The 14,213-nt window shown below is 43.3% G+C and overlaps 1 protein-coding gene across 1 annotated transcript; it reads left to right on the top strand.

Annotated features, from left to right (window-relative positions):
• Nucleotides 1-5,798: 5,798 nt before the first annotated feature.
• LOC149283993 (transmembrane protein 267-like) lies at nucleotides 5,799-13,734 on the top strand. The gene is made up of 2 exons (XM_089497343.1): nucleotides 5,799-6,110; nucleotides 13,399-13,734. Exons 1-2 carry the CDS (start codon nucleotides 5,799-5,801, stop codon nucleotides 13,732-13,734), a joined length of 648 nt encoding a protein of 215 aa, XP_089353469.1.
• Nucleotides 13,735-14,213: the final 479 nt, after the last annotated feature.

Here is a 14,213-nt window from a genome sequence, read left to right as displayed (position 1 = left end):
CTGTACATGTACCCATACATTATACTGGGCCAGCCAAGCTCTTCCTGCAGCAGAGGCTCACTTGTGCTGAATCTTTATAATGTATAACTAAGTTGAAACCCCAACTCTTCTGCTTTCTCTCCCTTTGGTGAATAGACCTCAATGGGACAAGGTAACGAACCCAAAGATAAACCAGCAAACACCACCACCGTTGAACATGATGGGCCTTAGTCCAGTTGGCAATGGCATTGAAATGTTTACTAACCAAAGAAAAATAAAGCAGGTTTATTCATTGAGGTACTTGTTTGCAATTTCTTTGTTTAAAGCAGATCAATCGTTACATATTACTTTCTTTACACTAAATACACCCAGGCATATGTACTTACAGATCTATACCTGCATTGTTTTAGCTCTATCTGGGTTTTAAGTGATTTGACCCACTCTTCCGATTTTATGTTTCACATTTTTATATACTGAATCAATATTTTTCGTTATTGCATTCTTGGCCTGCAGAGACTGTACTGCATTTGTGTATATATCTATATACTTGTTTTTTTGTTTTTAATTTATTTTTTTCTCTATGTGTTGGAATCCACAGCCTCAGATCTTTGAAAGAACATTTTTTAAAATGTATCTTTAGATTGCTATTTGTAAATTTCAGAGCTTTGTAATCTATCTGTAATCATTGGTGTATCTTGTAAAATGTGTTTTTTCAAATGTAATTTAATAAACCTATTTTATTGGTAAAAATCTTTGGATTTGTGATCAATAAATACCGGATGGGCTTTTTTTTTCTTTTCCCCACATCTTCCCTTTTAACCTCATTCCTCATATAATACTAGTACCATGGCTACGCAAACATTCCGGATTTGTATATAAATATGCAATTTGATCAAATGTAATTGGACACCCCTTCTAATAATTGGCAGAATGGATCATACTGAAGAACTCTGACTTTAACTCGGTAAACAGTGTACGTCGAACAATGATGTGCATGGCGTTAAATGAGCTAAGGAAGTGAGCCCATGTGATCCCTCCCCAGAGCGTCCATATGCACCATGCGCAATACTGCGGCTTAGGTCGCAGTCAATGATCACCTCCAAAGGTGAGAGAGTGTTTAATTTATAGATGTCTTCCCAAAATATATACTAGCATTTGAAATACTGATGGGTGCCCCCAAACAACCCGACAAACCCATGCATGGGTGGTATCACTTGACTCAGGAGCAGTAGCTAAACGCATACTAGGGTGGTGATGAGGGTGAATTGAATTGGCAAGCTTCAAAGATGTCATAGGGGCAGGATTACAAGATTGGAAAAAATGTTTGTTTTTTTATTGTAGAGAGTACCATACCAGGGGACCCATTGGAGGGATTGGGACAATACAGCATTAAGTAAAAAGGGATGGGCTCAGTCACGCTCTTCCACACCACCCACGTCTTTATGGACCTTGCTAGGGTCCCCCCCCCCCCCCATTGGGCCTTCTGTATTGTTTCCTATGGGTATTCTTGGTTGGGTAGCCACTTCTAGGCAGAGCAGCCACATTAAATCATCTTAATTTATGTTTGTCCGTGGACTGATGAATATGTACACACTTTATTAATCTGTAACCCTTTCCTGCTTTATGCAAATCAACAATACTTGACTGTAGGTGACGTTAAATTTATTTTTTTGTGAAGCATGGTTCATATAAGCAGATGCTTCTTGAGAATATCAAACCCAAAATGTTTGAATGGTTTTTTTTTTATGTCAAAGTAGCTATAAAATGCACCTCCAATCCTGTTTCATTGATTGGACTTCAGGTTTGCTAACTCCTGACTCCAATTAGCTTTTGTAGAAATAATTAGCTTAAGTTCAAGTACTTTTTCCAACCCACAGTGTGAATGTAAATGAGTTATTCAATATGGACAAGAATACAATAATTTGTGTTCATTATTGTAACTGAAAATGAAGATATATTTTGGGAGACATTTATACATAAATGATGGTAATTCCATGGTGATTTTTTCTTTATGTATCACACAGGGATTCATCACTTCAGTTATATAGTTTCCTCTAGCCCCAGCACTGGCCTACATGAGATTTCCTAAGGGTTTTACAGGAATCAGGTCTGTAGTCGAGACGACAGCCAGCAACGAGTGTACACGACGCTGGGTAGAGGCCAGGACCCCATCTACCCCATGAAGCTCAAAATGAAAGATGGAACACAAACATTTTTACATTTGTAAAATAGACAAGTACACACAGAGTCCATGATGAGTTTGTGTGGTGGGAATAAGGCAGTCAATGGGAAGCGTGTTCTTATGGCGAACCCCAAGAGGCACACCTAACCGCATGGCTATGGGATGGTTAACCAATGAGAGGAGCACACTGAGTGTGGAGGAAGTGCCGGGGGAAAGGTCTGCGCTGGTGGCTGTAAAGACTCATCCACTGAGGGAAACTGGTCCCCAAGCGTTTTTTTTTTTGTTTTTTTGAAGCGGAGGAGAGAAAGAGCGGCACCGAGTGGTTTTCGCTTACCCGCTCGGCGCCCCTCTCTCTCTCCTCTGCGGCGAGTTTCCCTGTTCGGTCTCGGTGCCGGCTTGTAATGCAGAGCGCCGGAAGTGACGTGAATCTCCGGCGCTCAGCATTACAAGCCGGCACCGTGGCAGCACAGGGAGACTCGTCGCAAGACTGTTTAAGGGTAAGTAGCGGTGGGGGGGGGGGGGGGGGGTAGATAATGCCGCCCCCCCCCCCGGCGTCGGCGGGGGGCGGTATTTTAAACTTCGCCCCAGGCGGCGATAAGTCTTCGGCCGGCCCTGGGTCCCATAATGTAAAAAGACAGCTCTGTGGCCAATAAAATATCACCACACGATGTAACAGTAGCTATGAGTGCGTGTTATATACACCCTCCAACTTGTAGTTCTTGCGTCATGGCCCTTGCCAGCCTCTGCCAGTTTCCATAACACTTGCAGCACTCATCTAAGTCGGGGTGAGACAGCACATTGTAACGTGATCAGAAAGCAGCAGCTGATTGAATGCCCTCAGCCTTTCTGGCACGTGACCGCTGCTCAGCGAAGCCATCAGCAGCCTCCGCACTACCGCTCTGGGACTGGGGCTGTGCGGGCAGGGTACGTGGGTGTGGAAACGACGCGCGTGTTGGCCAATCGCCAAACAGAGAATGGGAGCCAATCAGTGGCTGATTCTGTCAACCAATCCGGATGTGCTGCGTGAGTTGATTCCCGGAAGAGCTGGTGCTCAGGTGCAGTGACAGATTCAGCCGTCGCACGAGCATCCCGTTCCCTGTGTGCCCAGGAGCCGCGTGCTGTGTTTGGGGGGCACCGCTGTTTGGTATATTCACGGGCGGCGGCGGGCGGAGAGCTGGAGGTGAGTCTGGCCGGTGCCCGGTCACTTAGCTCCTCCCGACAAGTTAAATGAATTGAGCGCTGGGAACAGTCTCCCGGGGCAGCTAATTTAATGAGTTCGTCTGCTGGGGATTGGCTGTGTCACTGCAGCGCTGTACGGGGTCAGGCGGGGGGCATGCCTTATGTTTTATTTCCACGACATATGAAGGGAAACCTGTTGATCTGTGAAGTTAGAACATTTGTACATTGATTGGCTTCCAGGTAAATATCAAATCATCGGTCGCTGCTCTTGGCTTAGAATCGGGAGCCCTATACATGCATGTATAAATTTCCTCACTGTATTAACCTCTACGGCTTCTGCTGGGAACCTGGTCCATGTATCTACCACCCTCTGAGTAAAATAAAACTTTACATTACATCTAAGCATCTGACCTTCTAGTTTTAGGTTCTGACCTTAAATGGTTCTAAGAAGAAATGTATAATTTGTTCTTCAAATCTTTGGCATGTGATCTGCTGCTTTAGGGTAACTTAAATGTGTTTAGGAACCTGAAAGCAGTCAATTATGGGGCGGGAGGGGGGAGTTGCCCCTTATCTTGGTGATGATGGTAACTGGTTACCTGGAGCAATCTGTATGGTCAGTGTGGGTGAAGCCCCCATCCTTACCCCCCCACACACTTCCTGCACCCATCTCTTATAATGATGACATCATATAAATCTGAGCTATTAGCGCATATTCTCAGCTTCCCTAATCATGTTGTGTTGGTCATTTTATTTCTTGTTAGAATATTAGTATGATGTCACCTTAATCACAGATATTTCTATATATTTACCCCGCCCCTTTATGGTATTCGCTGTAGATCGGTGGATTTCAGTCGGTTGCGGTCACGGCCAACTTCATGTCCTTCCTCTGATATCCATAGAGCGATGACGCCATAATTTATTCATTTTTATATCTCCATCATATAGTGCTGTACAATAAGTGTATGACACATAACAAGCAAAAGGTGAGGGAGGGCGCTGATCAAATGAGCTGACAATCTATTCCTGTTAAAGTCTATAAACTTCCGAGAGGCATGGTCGGGGATACGTAGATATGTTTAGGGGCCGGCGAGTTGCCTTTGGAGGAATGCGTTGGATTTGCTGTGGGCTGGCTGTGTCTCAGACTCTCTGCTCCGGGTCCTTATCCTGACCTTGGCTGAATGAATTGCTTCTGCTTGATGGCTTCCATTGTTAATATTCACGGCAGCCGCTTGCTCTGCCTGCGTTCCCGAACCCGCCAACACCCGCACGCCGCGATTCCCTGCTTACGGTTTCTTTCTACCGGGAATAACCTCGAAGATTAACCTTCTCTTCTTCCTTTTAAAGGTTATTTAAGCTCCGGCGTTCCAGAAACCAAATGCACGTCTTAGTACAGAATCCTCTAGAAAAACTAAAAATACTGATCTCAACGTCCGGTTCTTAGAAACATAGAATCTGATGGCAGGTGAGACCTGTTCGGCCCGTCATTCATGATGTAGAGACTCAGACCTTAACCCCTTAAGGACAATGCATTGTGAGCCTGTACATGTACGGGCTTTGTCATGAAGGGGTTAATCAGCCCTCGGTCTTATCTAGTCAGCATAGCTTTATACCTGTCCGATACATGTTTACATTTCCCTGCTGTATTACTTCTGCTGGGAGGCTGTTCCATTTACCTACCACCCTCACAGTAAATACAGTGTGTGTGTGCTTTATATAGAAGCTGAGCTCTTTGTAAGAAGGCATCAGAAGCAGCGTATGAATTCATATCCGATCCGGATTTTTTTCTCCGCTGATTCTTGTGCGTTTTTCTGAAGATTTTAGGTTCTTTTCCTGAGTCGGTCTCCTCGCAGGGTAATGGCTTGATCGGCAGCTCCTCTGCCTCGTACATGGAGCGGGGGGCTCCAAGTGCACCTCACTGACGTGTATGTCTGGGGCTGCAGAGGAAATTGGGACAGGATGGTGGAATTTAGAGAGTTTTCTATGGGGCTCTATCTGCCTTGATGCAGAAGACGGCAGAGAACAGACGATATTCCGAAGCGGGATGATCTGTTTCTTATTTTGTTTTAAAAAAAAAAAATAATAATAATCCCCCCTACCCGCAGCGTTTATTTCTGCAGTGTTTTATTTCACCAATTTTCCATTTGACAAATTAATGTTGTCTAGAGGAGCGATGTGCGGGTGGAGGGTCTCTGCTGCTCCCGTTGTGTTACGTGTTTGGAGATGGTTGGGGTCGGAGAGCCATGTGACGGAAGTGGCTGCGGCGTAACGTGGAAACCGTAGTGATTTTGGACACGGAGCTCGGGTGTGCAGCAGAAGCTGTGGTGTTCTGGCTTTATGTTGACTTTATAATGGAAGTGTTAAAAGTAACTTAAATCCCGCTGTTTTGCAGGATGAACGTGGGGTGAGCTGCGATGGGCTGGGTGCGTTTGGCTGAAGATCTAGTGCCTTTCTGTTCACGATGGCTTCCGAGATGGAAAAGGCAAGCGCCCTGCTCCAGACTTTCAGCACCGCCTCGGTGCTTTCCAGTTTAGGACTGAGTGTGTTTTGCTTCCTGGCAGACAAAGTCCAGCAGGCGGCGTTTATCCAGCAGAACGAGTGGCTGAGGGCTCTGTCTGATAACGGCACGCATGGGATAATCGGCATGTGGTCGTGGGCCATAGTGATCGGTCTCCGGAAGAGAAGTGACTTTTATGAAGTAGCGCTGGCCGGATTCTTTGCTTGTGTCATTGATCTCGATCATTTCTTTCTTGCCGGCTCGCTGTCACTAAAGGTGAGTGCACTCCGGGTGTTTCATTTGCTTTATGTTTTATTTACCCCAGCACTTCAGATCTGCTTTTCATGGAGGGGCTGCTTCTGGAGGAGCCGTTTAGTTTGTAGTCCTGATGTGGATGTTAACCAATCCCATCGAATGATGCGGAACACGGAGGAGATAGTCCGGTCAATTTGCATGAACTCAAGTGTGTGAAAATGATTGAATCCGAAGCGGTCTCCTCCCCTGGCTGCCTGTACTGAAAGAAGGAAACGTAGTGGTGGACCCCAGAAATGTATTTTAACAAATGTTAGGAGTCTGGTTTTTTTTTTTTATTTATTAACTCCACTGTATTTAATTTTAGAAAACTAGACTTTTGTCTCACTTAAGTCCTTCCGTTGACTGACTGTGTACTGAAACCAAGCAGCGTTAGTAGGTAAACGTCCTACATGTGCGCTGAAGCTCTCTCATTGGTTTAATTTGCGCTGTAGAGAACGTGTGCAGAAAGCATACTCTAGTATGCTCCCAGCTTTTAGTAGAGCCAGTCAGGGGCGGGGATAAAGACAGAAGTCTAATTCCGCCATTAACTAAAGAATGCATGCACTAATATCCAAATTGGTCTCCCGTTTCCATTTTGTTGTGGAGAGTATCCGGTGTGAATACCGAGCGCTTTGGTCACAGCTGGTTCCTGTTAGAGCCGTTTGCAGAGAGGATCATGTATGAAACTCCTGTCGTTAACAGCTTCTGCTAATTAATTTGTTTTTTAAATGCGTTTATAATCCTGTTATAATTCACTGATGATCACGCCTGACTGTCTCTAATGTTTTTCTCACAAATTGTTAGAGATAAAAAGCATGGCCTGATTTATTAATGACTTTGCCGTTTCGGGAGGGGTGTCCTGGGGGTTTTTATTCTGCTTCTCGTGCCTTATCTTATCTGTCAGAACTAGTAGACGGTAAATAGCTATACCCGACAAGCAAAATAATGCTTATAATGAATTTTAAGTAAGAAGAATGGTTTCTGTGCAGTCACCATAGCAACTACCAGAATGTTACTGCTGATTGCTCCAATTTTACTACTGCCTTCTACGTAACACTCACTTACTTATTGTGTTATACATGAGACTTGTGCAAATGGAGCGACAAAATTTCGGTGGTCTTTTTCTATTAAAAAAATAAATAAAAATGAGTTGTCACTCATCCTTGTCACGAACGCCGAAAAAATCACTAGACCGAAAAATAATGATTAAACGCCCCGCTTACACACCTCCCACGCTAATATAAACCATAATGCTGCCACCAAACCTTACATTTCATCTACTGTCTCCAAATACGGACTATGAAATAGGTCTCCTTGAGGAAAATATGGTTTTTATCAGACAAAGGCAGCAACTTAATGAATGATTTATTTTCAAAAAATAATTCACAGTACATATAAAAAACAGATGCTAACAATTGAATCACACCAACAGATAAAAATAAAAGGGAGAAAAATTCATAGAAATCCTACTTACAGAAGTACTCGATTCTATTCCCGGGGGAGCTTCCCACAAGAAAAATGGCGACTTATTGCAAAATTAGATCTTGGCCCCCAAAATAAGCGCACCTTAATTCCCAAGTACAGGATAATTTATACCTGTTGACTGCAGGTCAGATTTCAGGCCAGCCTCTGGGATGAACAGGGTGGAAGAATAGGAGGCTACGAGACAGGGCAACCTATTTGACACCTAGCAAAGGGTTTCTTTTCCCAGTTACAGCGCCCTACATCAAGAAAAGCTTGATATCTTGGAGTGTATTTTCTGTAAAGGTTATATTTTCAGATTCAGACTTGTCAGATATTCCTCTTTCTGTGAAGATCATACACAATCAACACTGCAGACTTTTGTTTATGTCCTAAACAATTGGAGTCATTCTGCTAGAAAAAATGGGGGCACCTCAAATATACATATGAGGACCCCCAGCTGTTAATCCCTGGACCTATATTTAAAAGATTAAATATAACCTTTAGTGGAAAAGGGACTGAGTTTGTAACTCCTCTGTTTTTTGGAGGGTTCTTTGCAGCCTTTCTGGCTAGGAGAGGTGTCGAATTTGCCACCTGGTCATGGTTTAGGCAAAAGGACCCCCATAATAATGCAAAGATGCTAATTGACTGGCGTAAACCTCATGTAAGGTTCATTGGATTCACACCGCATCTCATTTAAACTATCGCCACTCCCCCCCTCTTACCATCTGTGCCTGAATGGGTAACCAGTCCATGTATCTGCTACACAGTTATTCCCAATGAACCAAGTCTAAATGGCCTGACAATCCTCATTTGCTTTCTCTCGTTGTCTAGCTACCTGTTTCGCTCACCACATCCTCATCTCCTTTCCCACAGCACCTCTTTGTTTGGCTCTTCTTGTTCTTCTGTCTTCTTTCATTGTCCACTTCACTTCTCCCCAGTATCAGCTCTGTTAACCAGGTCTCCCGGAGTGCTTCCACAAAAGGGCGGAGCCTTTCCCCTGATTGGAGGATCGTGTATATTTGCTGAAGTATTCCAAGAGGCCAGAATAAAGCTGACAGCATTCTGGTCTCTTGGAGAATTTCTGCAAAAGGGGCCCTTGGGCACAGCTTCTTCCCCGTCCCTCCGATTGGAGAGGGTCGGGGGAGACATTGCGGGAGCGTCAGTAAGGGTGAGTGAGAGTGAAAAGGCAACAAATTGAGACTCTGAGCTCTTTGCTTCAGTTTTGTTTTGAGACATTCTAGTGAATAAACAAAATGTAAGCAACATTTGTACAAATCTGGAGAAACCTTCCAGCAGTGGTCCTTCGTAACAAATAAGTGAAAGTTTAATTTAAATACTCTTGCGAACTTTCCCTTTAGTGAGCATGTCTTTGCTGCTCTAACTCCTCTAGTCTGTCCAGCTTGGCAATTTACTAATTACTATTAGAAAAATAATAATTTAAAAAGAAAAAGCTTGCCGGTTAACCTGGAGGAATTTTAGGCTTTTAGATCAAAACATTTAACCACTTAACGACCGATGGCTTGTCTGGCATGGCATGGCATGTCATGGCATTAAGCAAGCTTAGAAAGTGATCTACAATCACTTTCTTCGCTTAAACGATAAGGCATTTCAGCAACACAGAGATCGGTGTTTCTCCAGACCCTCCTGAGAACTCTGTCTCCCCTTGCAGGTTGAATACAGGTACTGCATCCAATTATGCAAGTCAAGGTAGCCCAGCTTTCTAATCACAAATGTGATTAGTAAAATATTTAAAATTAAAAAAAATGTGGCAACATTTAAAAATTATGCATTGCTGTCACTATCAGGGGAATCACCCAGTTCCAGCAAAATGTAAAACAAAAGTCCCAAAATAAAAATAATGGTTTTATGGGGTAAATTGGAGTGGCCAGGTTCAAGGATAGGGCATAGGCACAGAATGACGAAAATGGGGGGACCTCACTTCCGGGGAACTCTGATCTCTGACAGTCGGGGCAGGTCTGCGCGATGGACGTAGACAACCCCCGCTGCTAGCCACGCCTCCTTCCGGCTGCTGCGTAAGTGCGTGGGATCTACACGCTGCCCCGGCTACATGACAGGGAGTCGGAAGCACCGGTAAGTTTGGGGGGGCGGGGAGTGTTAAATGGGGGGCATAAGGCATTTCTGGAGGCAGAGTGCTCTGTGAAATGCCTTTTAACCCTTTAATGCCACTCTGCCTCCAGAAATGCCTTTTTAACCCTTTATATGCCACTCTGCCTCCTGAATGCCTTAAACCTCCCTATATGCCACTCTGCCCCATAATATGCCTTTTAACCCTCTAAATGCCAGAGTGGCAAATAGGGGTATAAGGCATTTCTGGAGGCAGAGGGGCACATAGGGGGTCCAAGGCATATCATGAGGCACAGTGGCATATAGGGTTAAAAGGCATATCATGGGGCACAGTGGCATATAGGGGGTATAAGGCATTTCTGGGGCAGATGTGCATAACTGGGGGGCAGGTTGGAAAATAGAAGGATATAAAACCAAAATATTTTTCTCAATCATAGCTTTTATAAAAAAAAAAAAAAAAATAGTTTAGATGAATTAACATTTACTGGTTAAACTTTTTTCCTATAGGGTCGTCTTATATTCAGGCTTTTTCTTTTTTTCCTAAATTAATATTCAGATTTGGGGGGTCGTCTTATAATCGGCGTTGTCTTATAATCGAGCAAATACGGTATGTATTTATTTCCTTTTGCCACTCTGCCCCCCAGTTATGCACATCTGCCCCCAGGTTTCCCACTCTGCCCCCAGAAATGCCTTATACCCCCCTATTTGCCACTCTGCCCCATGATGTGCCTTTTAACCCTCTATTTGCCACTCTGCCCCATGATGTGCCTTTTAACCCTCTATATGCCACTCTGCCTCCAGAAATGTCTTATACCCTCCTATATGCCACTGTGCCCCATGGATATGCCTTTTAACCCCCTATATGCCCTTATACCCCTATATGCCACTCATATATATAAACTGCTCACAGCAATCACACTCCTATCAAGCCAAGGCAGCCAGTACATGCTGGAACCCGGGGATGATAGGAGTGTGAGTACAGCCTCCCTGTGCCATGCTACCACCACCACCCCCTTACACATCCATGCTATCACACACACTCATTCAATACTCATAAATACTCATTCATTCCATTAATCACACATACTTGCTCAAAAACCCTCCCCCACCCCTTACCTGAACTGCAGATCTCTCACTCGAAGACTTCTGCAAGGGCCCGGCTGTGCGAGCAACTTCTCTGGCCCCGCCCCCAGAGGAAGGAGGGGGGAGGCAGAGTCATGTGACGACTCTGCTAGCTTCCTGTTCTCCTGCTGCTAGGAGAATAGACGATGCTCGCGACCAAAGCGCCGGTAACCAGCCTGGCCCCAGCGGACATTTTTTTTGAGGTCTGATTAGACCTCGATTATAAGACAAGGGGTATTTTTCAGAGCATTTGCTCTGGAAAAAAAAAACTCATCTTATAATCGAGCAAATACAGTATTTAGCAGTCTTTTTTTTCATTAGCTTTTTTTCTTTCTTTTTTTCTTTATTTTGAGTAAAAGTTTTTCAAATAAAAATTGAGAAAAGGGTGGGTTTTATTTATTATAGGACATTGGATATGATCAAATGATCTAAAGAAAGCCCTTCTTGTCCTGAAAAAAACAATGTATAACTTGTGTGGGTTCACTATATGGATGAGAAGAAAATACAGCTAAAAAACAGCCTGGTCCTTAAGGGGTTAAGGTTCTAGATCAAATCGAAAGAAATGTTGGACAGTCCTCTGTAATAAAAATACCTCTACGTAAAACGGCCGGTTGAGGCTTTATAGGGTGAGGGATTTAGCATCTGTTTGAGGCTGCCAGCGTTCTGTGTATAAGCGAAAGAATCCTATCCATGTCAGCATCTACTGATCCGATAAAGATAATGGATGCTAAGCTGCCGAGAGCTTTTTTTAAAAAAAATTATTTATTTATTATTTTAGTTGGGGGCTGTTATACATATTAGTGAAATTGGTATTATTTATAGCGAGTTAAGAGTGATCTGGAAAATGATTGAAATGTAACAAGTTTCTGTAAATCAAGACATCTGTGTGAACAGCCAGTCTGAGGTCACAAGTCCTTTTTTTTTTTTTTTTTTTTTTTTTTTTATTATTATTTAATGGGCACAGTCCCAACCATATCGGGTCTGTTGGTAGCTATACTGTATCCAAACCTGGTGTAAACCGCTTGGTATGGGTTTAAGCAGTCATGTAGTGATTCCTATAACTGAAGACACTAAGTGCTTGTCCCCCGTGGGTGGTTTCCAGGGAAACGAGTTAAAAGAGCATAAAGGCAAATTAGCCTCTTTTAAATGCTTCTTGAGTCACGACAAGGGACTCCATCAGCCTTCATACCAGTCGAGCTGATGTACTTTATCTAAAGAAATATCAGATGTTAATTAGGCGGGGTGGGTGAAAGTGTATGTTCCAGCAGCCTGGTCTGTTTAGATCCTGTTTATTTTTTTTCATCATAGGGTTTTTATTTTATTAAAGGGACACTCCAGCTGTCATGCATAGGAAAGGTGCATGGTTCCTTTAATTCATCATGTGGTCCATTTTGCATGTCCCTGCGCATGGTGAACTCGCCTCAGTCAGCTCCAGCACCGCTTCCGGTGAATGCTCCATGCAGGGATCTGGTTGTTTAGACCACTTTCCTGCTTAAGCTGTCGATCAGTGACAGGGAGTCAGCCCATTTATTTCAATGTAAGTACTTCCCTGCCACTGATTGACGGCTTCAAGCAGCCAATCGGTGTCAAGAAATGTTAGATCGTGGAGGAAAAATTCTGTGTCAGAATTTTTTTTTCTCCCTCACATGACAGAAGCAAGGATAAAAATCCAAATGTGTCGGTAACACCTCAGTGGGATGAACTTCAGGATCTTCTTGTAGCAGTCTCATTCCCTCTTCATCTGTGTCCCAGGATTTCATGGTTGCTCATTTTGAAGAAATCAAGAAGGAAATAGCCAAAGGCTCTATAGAAATTAAGCAAGAGCTAAGTGACCTGACTAATAAGAGCTTAATTGTTGAATCTAAAATATCAAATCTCGATCTGAACTGTTTAACTCTGAAGGAAACTATGGAAAGTGTCTCTCAAAGAGTAGACAAAATCGATCAAAAAGTTAGAGACTTGGAGGATAGAGCAAGAAAAACAAAAGAGCAAGTGCTGAGAGTCAAGAGGGATATTTAACTCTTTAAATGCTGGCCTCAACCGGGATAGAGAATTTATATCCCATTGTCACTTTGTAGATTAACAAACCAGACAGGCACACAACCTGACCCCATTGGAGTTGTGAATACCTCCTGACAACTCCTTTTATGACTCCAATTCACCTCTGATTTTAACACTATTGACTGATCAAAGAACCTTGCCTTAGACATTTTGATGTTATCTGCTTCCCATTCTTAACCGTGTTATTTAACTGATACTTAGAGAGGTTTTTCACATTGTCGTATAACATGCCTGATGAAGGGACCTGAGAGGTCTTGAAAGCTTGCAATCTATATTTACTCAGTTAGCCAATAAAGGTATTCATTCATATCATAACTCTACTTGTCTACGGCTAACACGGTACCAACTCTCATCTTTTATAGTAGCATCAGACATATCCATTTATGAGCTTCGTTACTTCAGATGACAGGTTTAATGCGGATTCGTAATTTTTAGTAAGTTATTCCAGGTAGGAATCAGGATTTGACCTTCCCTGTCTGTAAATCTAGAAAATGCCCCGTCAGTTTCCCCTATACTTATTTCTGCTCTCTTTCTGCAGGCTGCATTACAGCTGCCCCACCGCCCTCCGCTCCACTGCTCCACGCTGATACCCATCGTGGCCTTGGCACTGAAGCTCCTAATGCAGCTCCTGAGGCTGAAGGACTCGTGGTGCTTCCTCCCTTGGATGCTGTTCATATCGTGGACGTCACACCACGTTAGGGATGGGATTCGTCATGGACTGTGGATCTGCCCATTTGGAAAGACTGCTCCCCTGCCTTATTGGCTGTACGTGGCAATCACGGCGTCCTTGCCTAACTTATGTTCTCTCTTCATGTACCTGACGGGGACTATAGACCTGCTGACTGCCAAGCATGGAATTCGCATTGATGTTTAGCATTAATAGATTATTGAAATTTAAAGAGTTTAAATGTTTACAGAATATATCACTTTTTTTTTTCTTTTTCTGAAAAGCCGGTAAGATTAGTACACAAGAATGTACACAAGAAGTCGAACTGGTCACGTTTTAAAGAATGTCACATTTCAGGTTTTACACACTATATGTGTAAATCCTTCCACATAAATCATGATGTTGCAATTCATCTTGATTTTTTTGAGTTGCATTAAATCAGTCGTGAGTGCCGGCCAGTTCGGGGCATAGGGATCACCTTGTATATGAGGAAATCCAACAGGAACCGATGGCAGCGCTCACTGTGATTAGACAATCGCAATGTTCACTAGACAAAGCCTGTGTATTCTATTGGTTTTGCCATGCACACACTGTGATAGCTTCTGTAGCACTTTTTCCATTTTTTAAGATTTTTTTTTTTCCTCCATTTAGTACTATATTTTAATACTAAATTATTGAGGTATGAA

Source organism: Sceloporus occidentalis, unplaced genomic scaffold, assembly GCF_023333645.1.
Source record: "Sceloporus occidentalis isolate IW3139 unplaced genomic scaffold, rSceOcc1.0.p SCAF_101, whole genome shotgun sequence".
Taxonomy (NCBI): Eukaryota; Metazoa; Chordata; class Lepidosauria; order Squamata; family Phrynosomatidae; genus Sceloporus; species Sceloporus occidentalis.
This window is presented reverse-complemented; position numbering and strand designations above follow the sequence as displayed.

Excerpts from the sequence above, each read along its gene's own strand:
- LOC149283993 (XM_089497343.1), top strand. The coding sequence starts at position 5,799 with ATGGCTTCCGAGATGGAAAAGGCAAGCGCCCTGCTCCAGACTTTCAGC. Across the intron at positions 6,111-13,398 it reads CCGGCTCGCTGTCACTAAAG|GCTGCATTACAGCTGCCCCA; the intron begins GTGAGTGCACTC and ends CTCTTTCTGCAG.